Consider the following 22117-nt stretch of genomic DNA (forward strand, 5'->3'; position numbering starts at 1 on the left):
ACTTGGCCTTTTAGGACAGAACAAGACCATTTGTTAGCATTTAAATAATTGAAAGGAATTACAACAGTGGCTTTCAATTTTATGGAAAATAAAGTAAAGGAAAACTCAAAGGTCTCTTTCCATCTATATCAATAAAATTGTTCACCATTTAATAATAAACTATCTGTTTAAAATACAGATCATGTGGTCACGCTTTGCTTACAAGGATCTGACAACACTCCATCCTACTTTCTGTTCTGATAACTTTTATATCAACCAATTAAATGTCTGCCTCCAAATTTTAAAAGGTGTGTATCGTTACGACAAAACCTGAAGATCCTGAAAGGACGTTTAAACTGAATGTAGATTTGAGCATTTTCATATCCTTGTATGCAAAAGCATGGACACAGAATCTGTATTTAAATCAGATTGAATAATAAAGAGATTCAACACTCTTAAAAACAATCCATGTTGGATAACAACTCGAAACTTAACACCAAGACAAAACAATAAAATTGTATTTCTTTATTTAATATCATAGGCTCAATAAGAATATGTAAGATTTCTTGTAAATAAAAATTTCTTTGTTCTTCTTAACAATTACATACATTCACAAAACAAATATAGCTACTACACTTAATACACATAATCCTGATATGTCAACTAGACATTGGTCATAGTACTATAGACTGTATATAGTTCATTTTTAAATGTTTTCTGTAAAGTTGTAGAGAAAACTGTTTGACCTTGAAAAATTGTTGTTTAATATAGTGTTTCATAAAGGAAAGACTGTTATAGACAGTAAAATCTATGTCAAATCTTCTTGAAATGTTTAATTTTGACACTCTTTAACTGTTGTGAAGTTGATGATAAAAACTGCTTTTTGAATTAAAAAATATCTGCAATTCATCAGGCAAATACCTCTCATTTAAAAAAAAGATTTATAAATGTTCTTGTAGTTGATCTAATTTTTGAATACTAGTTTTGTTGGCAATGTCACTTATTCATTAACTTATTGCATCATTTTAAAAAATTCATGAAAAAAACAAAACTGATAAAAATGAATACATCATTTAAGGACTATTTAGTATTTGATTAAATTTACAACTAAACAAATACCAACCTTAAAACTGATTTCAATACATGATATCTTCTTGTCATTTTTTCCGATTATATATATTTAATTTATATTTGGTGTAAAATAATTGGTATTTATTTTCTTAATGTAACAGTTTGGAATGTTATCATTTTTTTTTAGGTTAAAAAACCACACATTCTTTCATTCCATGTATACAAGAGATGTCATGCATTTAATACTGATCAATTTCTCAATACGATTTGTAAATAAACTATTAATTAAAGTGAACATTGTCTTCTTTGACAAAACTGTTTTTTTTCAAAAGCATACAATAGTAGACAGAGTATCAGCTTACTGATACAAAAATCACAAAATCTTCTCCAATAGGAAGTCAGTGATGTTTAAATTGAAATTGTTAACTTGTTTGTAGCACTATGATAATTATTAACCAAAAGTCCTTCAAAGTTACTGTCAATTATACCCGCACATTTTGATTAAAGCTGCAAAGCAACAAGACCTTAAAGTTCAGGGTCTTACAATGTCTTCTTACTGTGAAAACTTCTTACTGTGAAAACATTTGATGCTTTTAAATTCAATTTTGTAAAAAAAAAATGCTCCGCTGGGGCGCAGCTTGATACGACCGCAGAGGTCGAACCCTGAACAGTTGGGGCAAGTATGGACACAACATTCAAGCTTGATACAGCACTGAATTTGGATTGTAATCAAATATTTGACACAGCATAGGTTTCTGACACAGAATGAATGTGGTCTAAGAACTTAAATTTTTTTAATTTACCTATTCAAACCATATCATTATTATTTGCTTTTATATGTAAATTATAAATCAGATATAACCAATTTAAAATGGAAAATTTTAAAGAAAAAAAAGCAAAAAAAAATCCCCAACACCCCCAAAATTTTTTGAACCCCCTTATGATTCATCACCCCCAAACTCAATCCCAGCCTTCCCTTTGTGGTATGGTACCTTGCAGTACAATTTCAGAGAGATCCGTACACTTGAACACAAGTTATTGTCTGGAAACTAGAAAAATGCTTGTTTTTTTGCCCCTTTTTTGCCCCAAATTCCTAAAATTTTGAGGGAATTACCCCCAAAATCAATCCCAGCCTTCCCTTTGTGGTATGGTACCTTGCAGTACAATTTCAGAGAGATCCGTACACTTGAACACAAGTTATTGTCTGGAAACTAGAAAAATACTTGTTTTTTTGCCCCTTTTTGGCCCCTTATTCCTAAACGTTTTGGGCAATTACCCCCAAACTCAATTCCAGCTTTCCCTTTGTGATATGGAACCTTGTAGTACAATTTCATAAAGATCCATAAACTTACACACAAGTTATTGTCATGAAACTAGAAAATTGCTTGTTTTTGGCCCCTAATTCCTAAAATTTGGAGGCAATTACCCCCAAAATCAATCCCAGCATTCCCTTTGTGATATGGAACCTTGTGGTACAATGTCAGAGAGATCCATACACTAACACACAAGTTTTGTCTGGAAGTTACAAAAATGTTTATTTTTGGCCCCTAATTCCTTAACTGTTGGTACCATAACCCCCAAAATCAATCCCCACCTTCCTTTTGTGGTATTGAACCTTATGGTAAAATTTCATAGAGATCCATTCACTTAAACTAAAGTTAGAGTGTGAAAACCAATGTGTCTTCGGACGACGACGACGCCAACGTCATACCAATATACGACCACAAAATTTTTTTTTCATATAAAAACTAAATCCAGCCTCTTAAATTTTCTATTTCAAATAATTGTTCTTAATTAAATAAATTTCTTGTTATGAATAAATTTAGTTATTTTCATAAATGTATATACATGTATGTTTCTTCTTGACATAGCTAAAAGTAAGGCTTCAAAGACCTACACATCATGATCAGTAATAAATTGACACAGAGATATGTCTTGCCAGTGTGACAATATAACAAACTTCAACAATTGTTGCCACCATTGACAACAGTATGCCCAAGTCTTGCTCCCACTCCCTTATCACAGGCGAAACAAATGGATCGATGATCAGAATGTAAAAATTTGATGTAACATCAGTGACCCTGAACTTCAAGGACTATTCTAATAAAGCCATAAAGCATAAATACATCTGTAAGTTATTAAAGGGAGGTAATTCCTCCTGATCACAGTCATAATAAACATAAAATACTAAAACAAGACAGCAGCTGTCCAAATTATAACATGTTTACATCAATTATTACATTTCTGTAAGAGATTTCCTTTGTCTATATTACACTGTGCTATGTACATAAATATATAACACACAAAATAATTGTACATCTTTCATACATATATATTTAAATCTTTAAATGTTTCAGGCCCATATTGAACCAATTCAATCAATATAAATAGGATGAAATGAAAAACTGTGTATACATATATTCCATTTTATTTGTAGCTTCATATTCAGAAACTTATTTAACGAAGGTTTAAATACTTTTTAATTCTAGAAGAACAATAAAGTTGCTTACTTCAGAATAAAATTCACTGGCCAATTTTAAATAGGTCAAATCATTGTTTATCTCCCCTTTTTGCTATTTCAATGTCACCAATGCCCTTTTCTTAACAAAACAGTAAATGCAATTGTTGACACATTAACAAAACAAAAACAACACTGACCTGACATTAACTTGTGAGTAAGCACCATATTATATTGCTGTCCAGTAGTATAAACAAAAATCTATAAGAAAGAGAATAGTTTTGACATTGAGTCTGAGACGAAAGATATAGAATCTGGTAGAATTCATTTTTTATGTTTCATAATGAGATTGCTGTACTGGATGAAACTGAACATTGTACAACTCTTACTTCATGACGGTTGAGGCTTAAATTTTTAAAACATTTAAGAAAGGAGATCTCATTCTAAAGATTTTTCTATATAGATGGAAAAAAGCTTTGCATTGGCAATTTCTTATTATCTTAGCTGAATAAAACAGATATAAAGAGATGTCCACTACTAAAATATGGATGTAAGGAAATATGATAAAACTTTAAAACAATATTTGTGCTATTGATGAAGGGAAAAAAATATTCAGATCTAGGTAAAACTGGATGCCTTTTATTTCAACCTCACACAAAATTAAATTTTATATTACATTTAGACATTCAGCTTCATGCAATTAATCGTAGCAATGTTATATTTGTAGCTGTTAAATTGTGAATGATATGGTATACAGATAACAAAATATTCCTTAAATTATGAAATAGGACATATACAACAAAAATACTAATATATTTGTGGTGATCAGAAAATTGACAAAATACTAATCTACCATTCTATGTACATATCTTACAGACATAAAATAAACAGCATTTATACATGATTTGTAGGAGCTTAAATTACATAAAAAAAATCATAAACCTTACAAAGCAGATGTGTGAAAAAGATCTGACAATACACATGCAACAAAAAACTGTCTTCACAATATTATTTTTGCAGCCACAGGCCAGACACTCATTTTTTGGAAAATTTTGTATGGATTCTATTGACTTGCAGTAAAAATTCTTACAGGCTGATTAAAAATTAACAAGCCTTACCTTCTACGCCTGCGTCCAAGTGTGAAGACAGAAATAGCATCAAGCTATAACTCTTGTGGTATTTAGATGTTTCAAAAAGATTTTTATAATTTTTAACAGCATATGGAAGATTATATTTAAAAGCATCACTTTTTTTTATAAAAAATATTCAGTTAATTTTCATATTCTTAATTGAGGACTTTTTCTTTATTCAGACCTGCCAACTTTCCTGCTTTGTGTGGGAATATCCCCAATGAAAGGTGTTAACCTTACCCTTACAATACTCAATTATCTAGACTAAACACTTTAAAAAGGCATTCAGAGGAGTAAAAAATACATTTAAACACATGTATATTCATTCTAAACCACAGAGGTTCTAGAACACTAATGACATATATAGGTATGCATTAAATCCTCTTGTGCCAAAAATCCCCAATTGAGATTTTGAAAAGTCAACAGGTGTTTATTACGAAATTATAATGAGTGTAAATCCCCTTTTTGCCATAGATTATTTTACAATATTTATTATGTATTCGTGTCTAACAAAAAGGGTAGAGGTTGTTTAACCATTGTTAGCTGAACCCCATGGTACATACATACAGCTCATCCCCAGGAACTTTTCACACAATGCACATGTTATTTAAGTGTTTAATTATTACACGATGCCCTCCATAAAACTTGTGTCTAAATTTTGGATTAATGTTCTGATAAAACCCATTTCCTTTCTTGTGTTCTCAAATATCACTTGCGGTTCTAAACTTTCACATCGTAAACAATTTGGTGCCATGACCATGGCTAAATTATTAACGTCCATTTTCGTTACTTTTGAATTGTCCTCAGCAGCAAATACCTTGAAAATAAAAGAATAAATAAATTTTTTTTTATGATGCATGAAAATGACAGGAAAAAAATTCCTACTTCTAACATAAACGACAACAATAACCAAAGACATCTACAGGTCAACACAGTCTTAACAATAGACACTTGACTAATTAATATGTGAATCTCTAAACCGTCCAATGTTTAATCAATATGTGAATCTCTAAATGGTCCAATGTTTAATCAATATGTGAATCTCTAAATGGTCCAATGTTTAATCAATATGTGAATCTCTAAACGGTCCAATGTTTAATCAATATGTGAATCTCTAAGCAGTCCAATCATAAATAAATAACTAGAAATTATCAAAGATCTGATGCCAGCACCAAATTCTATAAATAACAAAAACTTTGATTTCACAAAGGACAACCATTGACAAGGTTCCTCACTTTGAACTGGCACATGAATATGTAGCAAGGTTTAAATAGGTTGTGTGTTGCTATGTAAAACATCTGGTATATCCCATCACCAATTTCGGATAGTGCCTGCACCAAGTCAGTCATATGATAGTTGATATCCAAATGTACATCTTTTTGGTATGCAACAGTGATGACTCTATACTGCTAATGATTTACTACAATGATTTGTATATTTTGCCAAAGAATTTAGACAGAATCAAAATACATAAGTTTTTTATATTTCTTCTTCTGATCTTCCCATGCAACATTTAAGAGACAAGAGCTTAGGAGCAATCTTAAAACTTATACATTTTCATTTCAAAGAATTTAAAATGTTATAAATAGGAATACTTTTGGGTTCTGGAACACTTGCACTTAACGAATTTGTAAAGTTGTCTCCACTTGCCTGTAGAAATTGTATCAATCCTTTTTGCTACTTTCGTTAAGAAAATATATTTAAACTAGAAATCTTATAAGATAAGCTAGCTCTGATCTGTTCATATCTGGAAATTTATTTACTACTTCTTTTTAAATCTGCAGAGTTATCTCCACTTACCTGTAGAAATCGTATAAGGTATGCTAGCACTAATCTATTTATATCTGGAAGTTTATTAACAACTTCTATAGCTTCTTCTGGATTCTGGAAATTTTCTATACATTCTTCATAGAACTCTGGGGGAATTAATGGTTCCTGAAGTTCTCGGTACCATAATTTTAATAAGGATGCAGGAATGTGGGGATCTGGACAGTCTGAAGGGATTATCCACTGATCACATTTAATCTTTAATGCGTTAACTTCATCGATATCACCTGGAACTCTGTAATATCAAATTATAGAATATTAAAACGTCATTACTTTGATTATTTACATTACATTATTACTAAAAGAGTGGATAGTGTGAAAATACACAATTAACAGTGCCTGGTGGTGATTTGTTTTTCATAATTTCTTCTGTTATGTAACTGCATTAATAATTATCTAAGTCGAACATGGATAATTGCTTCATATTATTATCACAAGCCATAAATCAGGTTGGATATTTCTTGTAAAGTGCTAAATAATTGGTTATTTAAAGTCATTAGAATAAATGTGTTATGGGTTTTGTTCATTGTTGAAGGCTGTACAGTGCCTTTTAGTTGTTGATTATCCTGATAACAGTTGTCATTGGCAATCATACCACATCTAGTTATCTTCAAATTAGAGACCTCTTCATGTCAAATTTCTCTATATTGCTGAAATTTTATTATCAATTTAATAAAACATTTAATAGTAAGTACTGCATCAATTTTTGTTAAGATTTTTTAACAGCAACAGCAACAGACATTCAACATGTAAGTTTATAACCACTGGACACCAGTACTATTGGTAAAACATATAGTATTTTAATGAGAAAACCATTTATATTTAAATTTGTTGTATTCAGTTAACAAACTTGATTAATAAATAGAGTGACTCAGTCTCATTTTTCAATATAAATATATGTATATATATTTCGTTTGTGTATATATATATATATAATATTATCCAACGCAATCATAGGTTTGAACGTTGTTTTCAATTTAGACTTGTTTATATTTTTTCGTTTGGGCTTGTATTATATTTGCCTTCGGGTTTATATGATCCGTTCATCCTATTTTGACTCTTTCAAAATTCAAAAGTCTATCCTAAATTGAGGTAAATTCTATGGCCTTCCAAATACCGTTTTGATTCCTAACATCACTGAAGAGACATTGTCGAAATCCGGATATGGTGTACAAATTTTTGCACCTCATGTTTGCGGTATACCATCTTTTCCGCAAGTTTATTGTTTTCTGTTTGGTAATAAATTAATAATAAGATCTATTTTGTTACATCTTGTGATCCGTTTATTTGGCATCGCCAATGGCAGTCAGCAGGGTTTAAGAACATCGGTTGTTCGAACTGCTAGTCAAATGCGTTTTGTTAAAATATACTTCTTCACTCGTTTGGTCTTTTGAAAATGGTTGTTTGTGCTGTATTAAGACCCCTCTACCAAGAAATTTGTTTTGCATGCACACGTATAAAAATTGCGGTTTTTATCAAAGCAATCATAGGTTTAAACGTTGTTTTCAATTTAGACTTGTTAATATATATAATATTGATTGATTGGTTGGCTGTTGTTTGCTTTTGAAATGTCAAAAGGCATATATATGATGCACATTCAGGAAAAGAACAAAATGAAGGCTTGTTGGATAGTATGGTTTGGGGGATTCCAGTTAGGGATGTGTAGAATACATTATTTTTAAAGAAGAAATAAAAGAAAATGCTACTTCCATGAGGTTTGATGGCCCTGGGTCCCCTTATTTCTTCTTATTTTCTTCAATCAATTAAAACGTCTATTCAATCAGTATTTTTATGCAGTTTTAATTAAAATATATTCAAAGAAATATCTATCTTTAATCCTTCAGTATAATTTTCATCTTTTGAATTGTAGCATTAGGAAGAACTTGGATTATGTATTAAGTCATCTTAGATTATGTATTAAGTCAGGAATGCAATCAGTAATTTTTCGTCAACAATTTTTCATATGATGCTGGTCTTTTCATAAAGCTTAAAATTCTTCAAAAATTAAATGTTTTGAATAAATTGAACAATATTTTACAAATTATGACTATTCTACTTTTGAAATGTATAATGTATAAGAATATTGGACATTTTCCTACTAGTACCTACAAAGGTTTTGATTTAAAAAATCCTTTTTAACTTCCTCCTAATGAAAAACATGATTACTGCATTTGATAAAAAATTATAAATAGCTATATTTGAACTTTTATTGTATTCTACAATCAGTTATATCATGTATTCAAATTCTTATACAAAGGAAATTATTTTTTTCATAGAAGTAATGCAAATGACTTTGTGTGGGTTGATTCATCAATTGTTTGAAATTTCCGTCTCCAGAATTTAAATGTAAAAAAGTGTGTTTGTACAATTTACATCTTTCTATAGAATCTAAAATAAAAGTTCTACTGTATGTTGAATGTAATCCTTAAGTTGATATAGTTTGTAGTAGGAGTACATCTTTGTTTTGAATCAATTTTATCTGGAACCATCTTGTGGATTTTTATCCTCATCTTTAAGTTCTACAAATGTATGTTCCTTTAAATAAATCATCTGTGTAGAACTTTTCCTTATGCCCACAGACCCTAGCCTGGTTTTGTCTTATGAAGTTGTATAATGATGAGTTACAGTTGAATTCGTGTTTTGTTCTTGTTGACTAATTCTGACAAAATATTGGAATTAAAAAAAATAAATGGGAATGTGTCCATGGGACGCAGATGATGCCCCTGCTTGCATATAAAAAGGGACATAACTCAAGAACTGTAAAAATGACGCTACCCAAATTTGTACTTGATCTGAGTTTTGTGGTAATAAGTATTGTGTATAAGTTTCATAACATTTGGTTGAGGCAAACTAAAGTTAGAGAACAGAAAAGAAAAATTCAGCAATTTTTCCATTTGTAAAGGGCATAACTCTAGAACGGTAAAAGTGACACCACCCAATTTCAAACTTGACTTGTGTTTTGTGTTAATAAGCATTGTGTATAAGTTTCATAACATTCGGTTGAGGCAAACTAAAGTTAGAGAACGGAAACCAATTTTGGACGTACGGACGGACGGACGGACGGACAGACAGACGTACAGACAGACAAGGGTAAAACTTAATGCCCCCTCCGCTACGGCGGGGGTATAAAAAATCATAAAATTATACTGCAGAATTCTTTTGTCATACCTGCATATACACCCACATCTAGTGATTTAGATTTTCTCTCAAAAAGTTCTTTCTTGTACTCTTTTCGCCTTCACTGAACAACATTATATAAATTATTACTAGATTTTTTGTACCTAAATATTCCTTCTGTTTGAGCACCATTTAACCTCAAAACTTCCTCTGAAAGTGTTGTCTGTAACCAGGGCAACTTTCTGTCTGGAAATCTTTCATTTTGAAGGGCTAGAATTTCTTCTAAAGTACTTCCAAACATAGATGGATTAAATATTGATTTCTGAAATAAACATATATACAGTTTTGAGTATAATCTTATAACAAAAGTCATGCCAAATCTGTACTATTTTAAGGTGGTCAGTTCTATTTTATGGTGATTTGTACTATTTTATGGTGGTCAGTTCTATTTTATGGTGATTTGTTGAAGTATTCTATGGTGGTCAGTTCTATTTGTATAGTAAATTTTATGTGTAATACAGTGATTGGCAATTGTTCGATATATATAAAGTTGTTAATTTGGGTAGGAAATATTATTTCGAAGAGCTGTTGGTGCTTACTATAGTACACACTAATTGCTGAAGATTACACAAAATCTCTTCAAATGCATTTTGAATGATATCTATAGCTTGGTTCTTTCTCACCAACATATATTTTTTCCCCAAAGGCTACTATTTGACTAATCAAAAGTTTTATAGTTCCATGTAAATAACACATAACATAATAATGTCTAAAAGACAGAAGAGCTACCTTAGCTTGTTCTATTTCATCAATGTTTGGCTTCCTTTGTCCTTTCTTTGGCCCACTTTGTACCATTTTCTCTAAACGTTTATTACATTGTTTTGCAAAATGACTGATTGGTATCTGTAAATATCAAAACAATTAACTATTACTACAATTTCTAAAGTTTGTGGCAGCTTTAATGCAATGCTTAGCCAGGTATTATAAAACCTTTCAAACCAAATGTGCTTTGAATAAATAGTCTTGAGCAGGAAACACAGTTAATTCCAAGTGCTGTGATTGGTAGCTTATTCACAATAGAAAACAAACAAAATGAGTATGGACAGAATATCAAGCAAACAAAAGAAGAATGGACACAGATGCCCCCCCTTGTAAATATAGGGCAAATTCAGCAATTTTGCAATTTATAAAGGAACATAACTCGAAAACAGTGAAAGTGACGCCACCCATATTCGAACTTGATCTAAGTTCGGTGGTAATAAGCATTGAGTATAAGTTTCATAATATTTGGTTGAGGCAAACTAATGTAAGAGTGTGGAAACGTCAAATTTAGCATTTTTTTTATTTATAAAGGGACATAACTAGAGAACAGTAAAAGTGACGACACTCAAATTCGAACGTGTATAAGTTTCATAACATTTGGTTAAGTCAAAGTAAATTTGATTGAGGAAACACTAATTTGCCAATTTTTCCATTTATAAAGGGACATAACTTGAGAACTGGGAAAATGGTGCTACCCAATATTCAAATTTGATCTGTGTTTGGTGGTAATGAGCACTGTGTATAAGTTTCATAACATTTAGTTGAGACAAACTAAAGTAAGAGAATGGAAACTAATTTTGGGACGTACAGACAGACAAGTGTAAAACTTAATAATGCCCCCTCCACTGCGGTGGGGGCTTAAAAAGCTGGTGATAGTGATAAAAGTTTTAATAAACATCAAGAAACTAAGTGATATTGCAGAAAATGTTTGAAGGGGACTGAAATTTTACAGACTTCTAAATTTGATGACTCCAGGCCTGACACCTACAAAATTATTTCCAATAGAATAGCCTTAACAAGTAATGTTACTGAAGAAAACTATTCAATTATTTTATACAAAAACTATACATGCTCTCTACATATAAATCAATGTCTAGTACACCATAAAAAAAATTACACATGCATTTAAAGCTTTCAAATGTTCTCAAAAATCATGCCATTTTCTTTTTCAGTGAAAACATTATATGGAACAGACAACATATATGTATATTGTAAAATCACTAAGGTGTAAAGGTATAAAGAGAAAGAATGTGCTATGTCTCAAAATGTTTTTTCTTTCTTACAAAATATGATACAACAAAAAGGCTGCAACTATTTAGATAGGACATGAAGAGTCAAGAGGTGAACTGCTTCAGTGAATTATATTCAATAGACAAACATTTCTCTGTGAATGTGAATAATTCACTTACTGTGGATTCTTTATTTTCATGGTACCTGTACCAATTATCATGCATGTAAGGTGGATCATTGGTATAGATTTCCTCAGATACAATTTTTTTATACTTTGCCAGAAAGTAGATTTTTACATGCTTTTTTCAAAAGTATAGTAAAAAGTATGGGTCACCGTGCTATTTTTCAAGTAAAAAGTCGTGCAAAATTGCCCAAATTTGCATAGATTATTCATAAAAAAATACTTTTTTTGTAAATAAAAAGAAAGCTATAAGATAGAATTTTGAAATAAAATATGAGAAGATAGGTTTTATAATATGCTTTAAGAAAATATAAGGAAAAAATAGTGTCACCGACCTTGTTTTCTTGCTACAAATAAAAATTGCAAATTTCTCTATCATTCCTTTATAAAAATGTTCCAACTTGAGTTATCTTCCCTTAAATGGCTAAGTTGACAATTTGATTCGAACAAACACAAATATTTGGTATCTGACAAATCAGTCTGATTAATGTAATAAATCAATGATTTTTCTTTATTCCAATAAACAATCTAACCACTCATTTGCCAATCTGTCACAAAATTTGCAGATTTAAGCAAAGAACTAGACCTATTGTGAACTGCTATTTTACAATCCAGAAGGCAATAAGTATACAGTTAATCTACCTTAAGAAAAATTGAATTTTCTTGGATATTTGATATCATGGTTTTGCCAAAGTCTGCATACAAGCCTATTAAAAATTTGCACTTTGCTGAACATACAAAAGGACAAGGTACGATAAGGCCTGTTTTTGGCCCCCCTATTTTCTCATTTTCTAAATTTTGTTTTGGAAAGCTACTTATCACGTTAAAATACTCCCTTAGGTCTGAAGTTTGTTTGGATGAACTTCAAAACCATTAATTTCTGAAAATGGGTGAGGTTAGGGGGGTAAAAAAAGCATCAAAAACGTCAAAAGAAGGAAAAATAACGATTTTTGGCCATTGTTTCTTAAAATTTAATAGCGTGCGCCTACGTGACCTGGAAAAAATTATGGCGATTTAGACAGCAAAAACAGTTCTCGTGACCTTGGAATAAAAAAATTCCTGGGTCACATTGGCGCAGGCACTAAAAAAATAAAAATTTGTTGTAAAATCACCTGCAAAATGAATAATAATAACAATATTTGAATCATAACAGAAAGTTAACCCCCCTCACCTCACCCAGTTGCAAAAATTAGTGGTCTTGAAGTTCATTCAAACAAACTTCAAACCTCAGGGAATGTTTTAACATAATAAGAAGCTTTCCAAAACAGAATTTGAACAAGAGTGCACACACTGAAATGTCTCGACTACTATACTGACCATTGATTTTATGTTGATAGTCCTACATATAAAGTTTTACTACAAGTATCACATTAACATTTATGATCCAAGAAAATGAGGTCAAGGTCAGATAAACCAAGCCGGAAATACATGTACACCTTTAATACAATCCCTCCATACACAGAATATAGATGACCTATTGCTTATAGTATAAAAGAAACAGACCAAACCATGGAAATTCTATATTGACCAATGAACCATGAAAATGAAGTCAAGGTCATTTGAACCCTGCCAGACAGACATGTACACAATAAAATCATTCCAAATATAGTTGACCTATTGCTTAAGGTATCTAAGAAAAAAAGTTAACCAGGAAAACTGAACATTGACCAGTCAACCATGAAAATGAGGTAAAGGTCAGATGATACCTGCCAGACAGACATATACACCTTACAATCATTCCATACACCAAATATAGTTGACCTATTGCTTAAAGTGTAAGAAAAACAGACCAAAACACAAAAACTTAACAAAGCAATGAACCATGAAAATGAGGTCAAGGTCAAATAAAACCTGCCAGACTGACATGTTCATCACTGAATATTTCCATACACCAAATATAGTTGACCTACTGCATACAGTATTAGGAAAACAGACCAAAACACAAAAACTTAACATTTAGCAATGAACCTTGAAAATGAGGTCAAGGCCAAATAAAACATGCCAGACTGACATGTACATCATAAAATATTTCCATACACCAAATATAGTTGACCTACTGCATACAGTATTAGAAAAGCAGACCAAAACACAAAAAACCTAACATTGAGCAATGAACTGTGAAAATGAGGTCAAGGTCAAATAAAACTTGCCAGACTGACATGAACATCGTGAAATATTTCAATACACCAAATACAGTTGACCTATTGCATACAGTATTAGAAAAACAGACCAAAACACAAAAACTAAACTATGACCACTGAACCATGAAAATGAGGTCAAGGTCAGATGACACCTGCCAGTTGGACATGTACACCTTACTATCATTACATACACCAAATATAGTAGACCTATTGCTTATACTATCTCAGATATGGACTTGACCACGAAAACTTAACCTTGTTCACTGATCCATGAAATGAGGTCGAGGTCAAGTGAAAACTGTCTGACGGGCATGAGGACCTTGCAAGGTAGGCACATACTAAATATAGTTATCCTATTACTTATAATAAGAGAGAATTTAATATTCCAAAAAATCTGAACTTTTTTTTCAAGTAGTCACTGAACCATGAAAATAAGGTCAAGGACGTAGGACATGTGATTAACGGAAACGTCGTAACATGATGCATCTATATACAAAGTATGAAGCATCCAGGTATTCCACCTTCTAAAATATAAAGCTTTTAAGAAGTTAGCTAACACCGCAGCCGCCGCCGTAGCCGCCGCCGGATCACTTTCCCTATGTCGAGCTTTCTGCGACAAAAGTCGCAGGCTCGACAAAAATGAGAAAATAGGGGGGCCAAAAACAGGTCTTATTGTACCATGTCCTTTGTTGTTCACCTTTTCCAACAAAATCCAAGAGAACTGGTTTCCCATGAATAATAATGAATCCACAGTTTTCATGACAGTGTCAATTTGTAACTGAAACATCTACCTGAATAGTACCAATGTGATCAAATTTCCAAAAGTAAAATGAAAGTTAGCACATAGATCTAGTAATGTCCTTAAAATAATGTTCTTTTTTGTTTACATATACAAAGACAGTGCCTATGTAATTTTCTTTTTACTTTTAACAGGTTTCATTGTTTTTATTGTAATATTTTTTGTTTGTTTTAATAATGGACAGCATTTTGAGACACAATTTCTCAGTGGGCTGATGTTAGTAGGAAGAATGTTATAATTACCAGATTTCCATCAGCCTGACTTACAATCAAATCGGGAAATTCATCATCAGTATCAATATATCTTGAAATATAACCCTCTAAATACGTTTTAAATTTTACAGTTGGAGGAAAAAAGTTTAAACAAACTGCCATTAATTCCCAGCCTCTCTGTAAACTTTCTCTGAAATAAACAACACAGATATTTCAAGTTCCTTTCTCCATACAACATAACATATACTATTTCAAAATATGATTTTCTGATCCAGCTTTCTTATAAAATCCTTATAACTGTGAATAGATGGGATACATATAAAAGTATATTGTAAATGGTAACTTATCATACATTTTCTGTTTCTTATCATTAACTAGTAAAACATGTAAAACTATCTGCACAAAATTAATATCAAATATCAAACCTTTTCCTTAACTTATAAACCCTTACCCTCCAATTATTCAATGTAAAGTACTTACAACTTAGGATTGTCTGTTGTCTGTTTGCAGAGTTGCATATAGATTTCATCCCTGAGTGCAACACAGTGCCAGCCTTTGATGATGATTTCCTGTGCATTACTGATTTGTGTCCCTTTGCCCTTTCTGTCAGCCATATACACTTGTATAAGTACAATAGTTAAGGAAGTTTTCTCCTCATAATATTAATTATACAATAAATTATTTCATAGGAAATGTTTTACATAAATGCTGTATTATACATAGTCCTTGTCTACTTACATTGACAAATCACTTAACTTCAGTATACCTTAAAAAAAGACAGTACAAAAATTTAAAAAAAGATTCCAGTGAAGAAAGTACTTAACAAATAGTGCAGACACTTATCTATAATGTTGCAGACCATATGTTGAACCACTTCAGTAGTTGTTTAGTTGTTGTATGTCATATCTTAATATTTCGTGATTTAAAAAAAAAAAATGGGTGTTAATCAAGGCTTCGAATACAGTCATATTTGCCAGACAAATATAAATTTATAAGACATAGTCCGACTGGAACAAGCATCGGACATCCTACGTGGGTTTGCCATTTGAACGTTCATGTAATTCAGAAAAATCAACCATTCTGACTTGACCTTGTTCCTTAAACAGCCACACTTTTCTGTCATTAAAGTGACAGTACTCTAACACTGTAAATTGCAGATCTTTGATTGCTTCTGTTATATTTATTCACCCCTTTCATACACTAGTGACAATTTAGAACTTGACATATTGGTCTAGATCAATAAGAGAGCAACCAAATGACAAAAAAAACAAAAAACAAAATGAAACCTTAAGATAAATAAAAGGAGATGGGGTATATGTTAATAAGACAACAACCCATCAACTAAAAATAACCAACATTCCCCTAAAGAGCAACATAGGGTCTTAAATGAAAGACAGGTGTCTATACCAACATCTTCTTTTTTGATAGCTGTGTTATTCATGTGTATGTGTAAAATTAATTTATTCTGTGGTCTATGGATAGTAATAGCTGGTAAATAATTCATCATTTAATGGATATTAATATTTCATATATTTTATATATATAAACAAAAATCAATGTTAAGCAATGACGGAACTCAAGGTTGATGTTTTTGGTAAAAACAAAGTATATATGAAGACAGCATCACTTTAAGAGTATAAATAAACAAAATCCAACATAAAAATGATTATGCTGATATTTACCCCCACTCTTATTATATAGTTCTACAAAAAGGATATGTCTAAAGACTTCACAGGCATCTTTCTTGACACCTTTATCTTCTGTCCTCAGTATAGGCTTTTGTATCAGATCCTAAAAATAAACAAATTTATTGAATATTTAAAAAAAATAAAATAGTTGAAATATTGCTAAAATTGGCTTTTTACAATACAATAAGGGCTGTTCTAGAATTAAACACTGGGGAAGGGGGCATAGGAAGCACCTTTTTAGACTTCAACAACCCATAATACAAAATTATCATTTTACTTATAATTCTTACAAAATCCTATGGAAAATATAACTCCCAACCACTGGCAATTAGTTAATTTAAGTGCCTCTCATTCCCTGTCACACACGCGAACAGCCATAATAATTATTTTTCTAAAACAATAAAAACATAAAGATCTCACTTGAGGTGCATCATTATGTCATGACCAGATCCATATTAGATAAATAAATATATATAAGGTTTGTTTTAGTAGGCATCTAGCTTTGATAAAATAGGTTTCATCAATCCAAAGATAAACTGGCACGAGAATCTTTTAAGCCAAGAATCAATTCTTGACAACAGAACAAACATGATGGTAAACATTTCATCTCAGCAAGAACTACTCCCTGCAACGTAAGACTTACAAATGAAAGAATAAGTTTCACAGTTGAATAATTCTTAAACAAACTCCATAAAGAAAACAGGAAACGTTATACTAACCAACTGAAAGACATGTCTTTGTTTTAAACTGATATAAACAACAGCATCACTTTCATCTAACGGTTCATATTCAACAAACAAACAGTCACAGACATTTCCCATCTCCAACAATCAATGCTAATTATATCACATTTTTCAAAAATGCACTACATGAACAGTGTGAATAGAACTTTCCAAATTTAATTAATTTTCGTGTGATTAAACAAATGGATGATGATATTTTTTAACTTCCTGTTGTCTATATTTTTCAATAAAACAAAATGTAGATGAGGAAGAAATTATTGATCAATTTATTGGGGCACAATAAGGTTTTTTGGTTTTTTTTTTTAAATAAAAGACTTTTTTTGCAAACAGATAGTAACAGTATTTTTAGTCATGGACTATAATGTTTATCAAAATTCAAAAAATTCTTTATCCATATACAAAGGTAGAGAAACTTTTTTACTACATTTATGTCATTGTGTTTGACAGTTCAGTGCTAAAAAAATTTTTTTTTTCTCAAGAATTCAAGTAAAAAATCTTTTAAAAACCCTTATTTTCCCCTCCATTTAAATTCTTTAAACTATCCATTGATATATGATATGCATCTTCTAATCATAGTTGGGATTAAAATTACAAAATACAACAATAAAATATATTACGTCAATGAATAAATATCCTGTTTTTTACATGTATTTCAGCCCTGATCATCTTTCACATATATATAAAACTGTGTAATGTAAATAACTACTTAAGTTTAATACAATAAAATATGTATATTTTTGAAGCGCTCTTAAATATCAGGTATTTAATTCATTTAAGCAATGTGATTCCTTTTACATTGAAATACAATTTTTATCCACATAGATAAATTTATATTAAATTTGATTGCTTATAATGATCCAAAAATCACTTTAACATATTTATAAAAAATACTTGTTTTATCTGCAGTTGATTTATTCTATTTTATCATAATTGTTTTTAATTAATTACAAAGTAAGTTTTAAGTTAAGGACACTTACAACATTTAAATGTTTGTGTCATAGATGAAACATCTACAGCTCTTGGTGTGGTATACTGCTAGTCAAACTGATTATAAGAGCTTTTGAAATTTTAAACTGTCGTATTTTGAAGAAAAAAAATTCTTTGAAAAAGCAAGAAATACTTTTGTCTTTTCCCAACTTCGCTGTTTTAGAATCTAAAAGACTATGGGTAATCTCATTGTTTGTACCCCAAAATTAAATCTCATTTCATCATTGGTCAAAATTTCCACTGTTTAAGACATTTTCAACCAATCTCAACGTTTTTTTATACTTTTTTGAAAATATAACCCAAAACGCATTAGATTCTGATAAAAGCAAATTAGCGTATGTAACGCAGAAGAGCAAAATTTTGGACATTGAAAGCAAAATGTGGTAAAATTGAAGAACCTGACTGATCTGATCTATTGTCTTACATATATAATAATGGTGAAAGGTGTAAGAAAATTTTGTAATATTTTTACCATTTCTATCATAAGAACATGGCTCTTTTTCCAAGGTGGGTGTAAAATCTTTTGAAAGGGGTAGGAAAAGGTTCACTCCAATTCTACACTCAACTAAATTTTTCTAACTGTTACTTCACCTTTTGCCAAACCAGCATGGCTTCATATGAGATTTTCTTTCCAAACAGTCCCTTTTTATGTCTGTTCATATAGTTCTCAATGTCTGTTTCTGAATGAAGTTTCTGTTTCTGCGACAAAGGACTAGCAGATCTGATAGGTGGTGCTGTTCCGGCACGATTCTGAAATCATAATATTTTGTAACAAAATTTTAATATATTTTATTATAAATTTAGATTTACAAGGATACCTATGGTATGATGTGACAATTTTTTATTGTATTTGTCTGTTTTTTTGTTTTTTTTTATATTATTTAATACATGTACCTCAAAAGTCATGACAGTGATTTTTATAATATCTATTATTTCAAAAGCCATGACAGTGTTTCTATAGTCTCTTATATTTCAAAGGATGATACAATATTTTTATAAGAAAGCTAAAAAATTAAAATATAACTTTTTAGTTATTAGTCATATAACTAGTGCGTTTTGGTGTATAACTTAATTTATCCATTTGATCAGATTCTATCAAATTTTAACAGAATGAAGAAATGGGCCCCCTCATTGTTGTTCAGTGAGATATTAGTATTGTCTGTGGCCCCAACATGGTCAAATCCCACCTGTGACCTTGCGACATATAAAAATTTTCAAAACTGAGAATCACATCAGTATAGAACTGCATAGTTCGCTGATAGGTAACCATGTGACGTGAGGCAATTTTTAAACATGAACTTGTGACGTAAGAGGGTACCCTACTGGAGCTCTGTCTCTTTACAATAAGAGAGAAACAGTTGATGTCAATTTTAATGCATAGATGCCGTACCTATCCTTTGACAATGCAAGCTTGGTGGCATATTTTAGGTGGGTTAAGGAAGTAAGAAATGACTGATAAAGACGTAATACTGGCCTTTCAAACCTTATTTTTATTATATTATTTTTTATTATAGGCTTATTGTTTCAGTCCATGATTTAGATTTCCAAATGATACAAGTCTTATAAATCTACACTGAGAGCCTCTACTGACAGTAAATATGTCACAGGTTTAACTGTTTATTGACCAAATACTGGGACTTATAGATAAATTTGTCTCTGACTAATATGGAACTAGATGATGAATCTTATATATACTAACCTGTCTGTTTAGAGATCCTATACTGGGACTAATTGACACATTGGATTCTGACTTATATGGGAGTAGATGATGAATCTTAAACTAACCTGTCTGTTTAGAGATCCTATACTGGGACTAATTGACACATTGGATTCTGACTTATATGGGAGTAGATGATGAATCTTAAACTAACCTGTCTGTTTAGAGATCCTATACTGGGACTTATTGACACATTAGTTTCTGTCTGATATGGGACAACCATTGAAGCTGGTCTTTGTTGCATCATATCAGCTTGCATTGAATGACTTTTCTCCATTGCTGGACTGCCTGTAAGGGAATCTCCTTTCTCTGGCTTCTTCCTCTTTAATGAAGGATGATGGGATAGATCAAATCCTGGAGGTGAATCATTGACAGAATACATATTACTAGCATCCTCCACATCCTCAAAACTTTGGTTCAGTTCAACTGAAATAGAACAAAATTATGTCAAATATTATTTGGTAGAACTATACCCTACAGATTCATTTATTTTCATGGGTATCAAATTTCGTGGATTGTGGAAAACTTGCATTGTGGACATTTGGTTTCTTGGTTTTGTCAAAGTCAGCAAACAAGTCTATAAAAAAATTATAATTTGATGAACTTTTAAATTTGTGGTTCACCTGTACCCACGAAATCCACAAAAATGTGTATCCCAAGAATAATAATGTATACATATATAAAAATAAGGAGATGTGGTATGATTGCCAATGAAACAACTATCCACCAGAGTTCAAATGACAAAGATATAAGCAATTATGAACATTTACATATGAAAACTTACTAATTTGACCAAATATTGAGATTGAAACAGTATGTCCTTGCAAGCTCAATTTTGTCTGTGGTTCAGAAACAATATCGTTATTTTCCATCATCACAAAATGTCTGTGGTACAGAAAAATATTATTATTTTCCAACATCACATAAGAAAAACCTTGAAAATATTGTATGACTCTTACCTGATTTCATACAGATTGTCAAACTTGTTAATACTCTCATGACGCTGATAACAAAGTTATTAATTTCTTTAATTAACTGATTACTTCATAAAAAGGTGCAAGTTTAATGATAACATGAGATAACATGTGATAAACATATCCTAAATTAAGGAATTCCCAAATGAATAATTGTCCTTTCAGCTATTTTTAGAATTTTTGTCACTTAAGATAGATACTTTCACTTGAGATAAGTATACATAGTTTTGATGTATATGTATCAATACTTATATTTTTGAGAAATCCAAAGGGGTTTCACTCAGTAATATATATTTCCTGGTATATTTATATACTTTGGAAAATGCCTGCAAACCAAAAACTTCACTTAAAATGTCCCCCAAAAAAATGAAAGTATTAACAAAGAAGTACCTGTGTATTTTAAATTTTTCTCTCTGTGTTCTTTATATTGCACTTCAAAAACAGAATTAATCCAAATCAATACTGGGCCTTATTTGTAGAACAACTGCAACAGGGTTTGTCCAATTGCAATTGATCTATTCTTATCAGTATTTACTTAACATAAAATGCACTTTTTCACATTTTACTGCTGCACAATTTATTATTGTGTTTAACATAGGTCAGTTTCTATAAATATCTATATTTATGAGTACAACGAAACTAATGTACAGATATCTTTAGGTTTTTTTGTGTTATCAATCTTTCTACATGATTCATATTTATGTAAACTTTATTTTTTGCTGCATTTGTTATGTACAAGGATCACAGAATGCAATAAAGATAATTTTTTTTTTAAATCCAGGTTTTTTATTTGAAACAAATAACTGAAAGTGCTGTTGAATTTACAAATTATAAATTGTATGTGAATAAGTTATCAACACAGACAGGTGAGCTGAAATCACCCTATACTGTACTTATGTCATGATCAGGGCATTTATAGCTGACTATAAGGTTTTGCTCATTGTTGAAGACCTATGGTTGCTTAAATCCACCTCATTTGGATTTTGCAGGATAGCTGTCTCATTGGCAATCATACAACTTTTCCCTACTTTATGTTAGCAT

At 30.9% G+C, this 22117-nt stretch overlaps 1 protein-coding gene and 1 long non-coding RNA gene across 2 annotated transcripts in view; both read right to left on the reverse strand.

Moving 5' to 3' along the window:
- Positions 1-489: 489 nt before the first annotated feature.
- The window catches only part of LOC127704311 (uncharacterized), a 121949-nt gene continuing 100321 nt past the window's right edge, over positions 490-22117 (reverse strand). Inside the window, exon 2 of the long non-coding RNA XR_007983213.1 lies at positions 490-2366. This is a non-coding gene — a long non-coding RNA (uncharacterized LOC127704311). The remainder of the gene's footprint in view (positions 2367-22117) is intronic.
- Positions 490-22117, reverse strand: part of LOC127704306 (rho GTPase-activating protein 39-like) — a 106319-nt gene continuing 84691 nt past the window's right edge. Inside the window, exons 7-15 of the mRNA XM_052208316.1 lie at positions 20257-20528; positions 18977-19135; positions 16686-16758; positions 15448-15595; positions 14998-15157; positions 10372-10485; positions 9747-9904; positions 6439-6700; positions 490-5455 (exon numbers count right to left, since the gene is read on the reverse strand). Coding sequence (XP_052064276.1) covers positions 5261-5455; positions 6439-6700; positions 9747-9904; positions 10372-10485; positions 14998-15157; positions 15448-15595; positions 16686-16758; positions 18977-19135; positions 20257-20528 — 1541 coding nt within the window. The 3' untranslated portion in view covers positions 490-5260. The remainder of the gene's footprint in view (positions 5456-6438; positions 6701-9746; positions 9905-10371; positions 10486-14997; positions 15158-15447; positions 15596-16685; positions 16759-18976; positions 19136-20256; positions 20529-22117) is intronic.

This window comes from Mytilus californianus, unplaced genomic scaffold (assembly GCF_021869535.1).
Source record: "Mytilus californianus isolate M0D057914Y unplaced genomic scaffold, xbMytCali1.0.p SCAF_6, whole genome shotgun sequence".
NCBI lineage: Eukaryota > Metazoa > Mollusca > Bivalvia > Mytilida > Mytilidae > Mytilus > Mytilus californianus.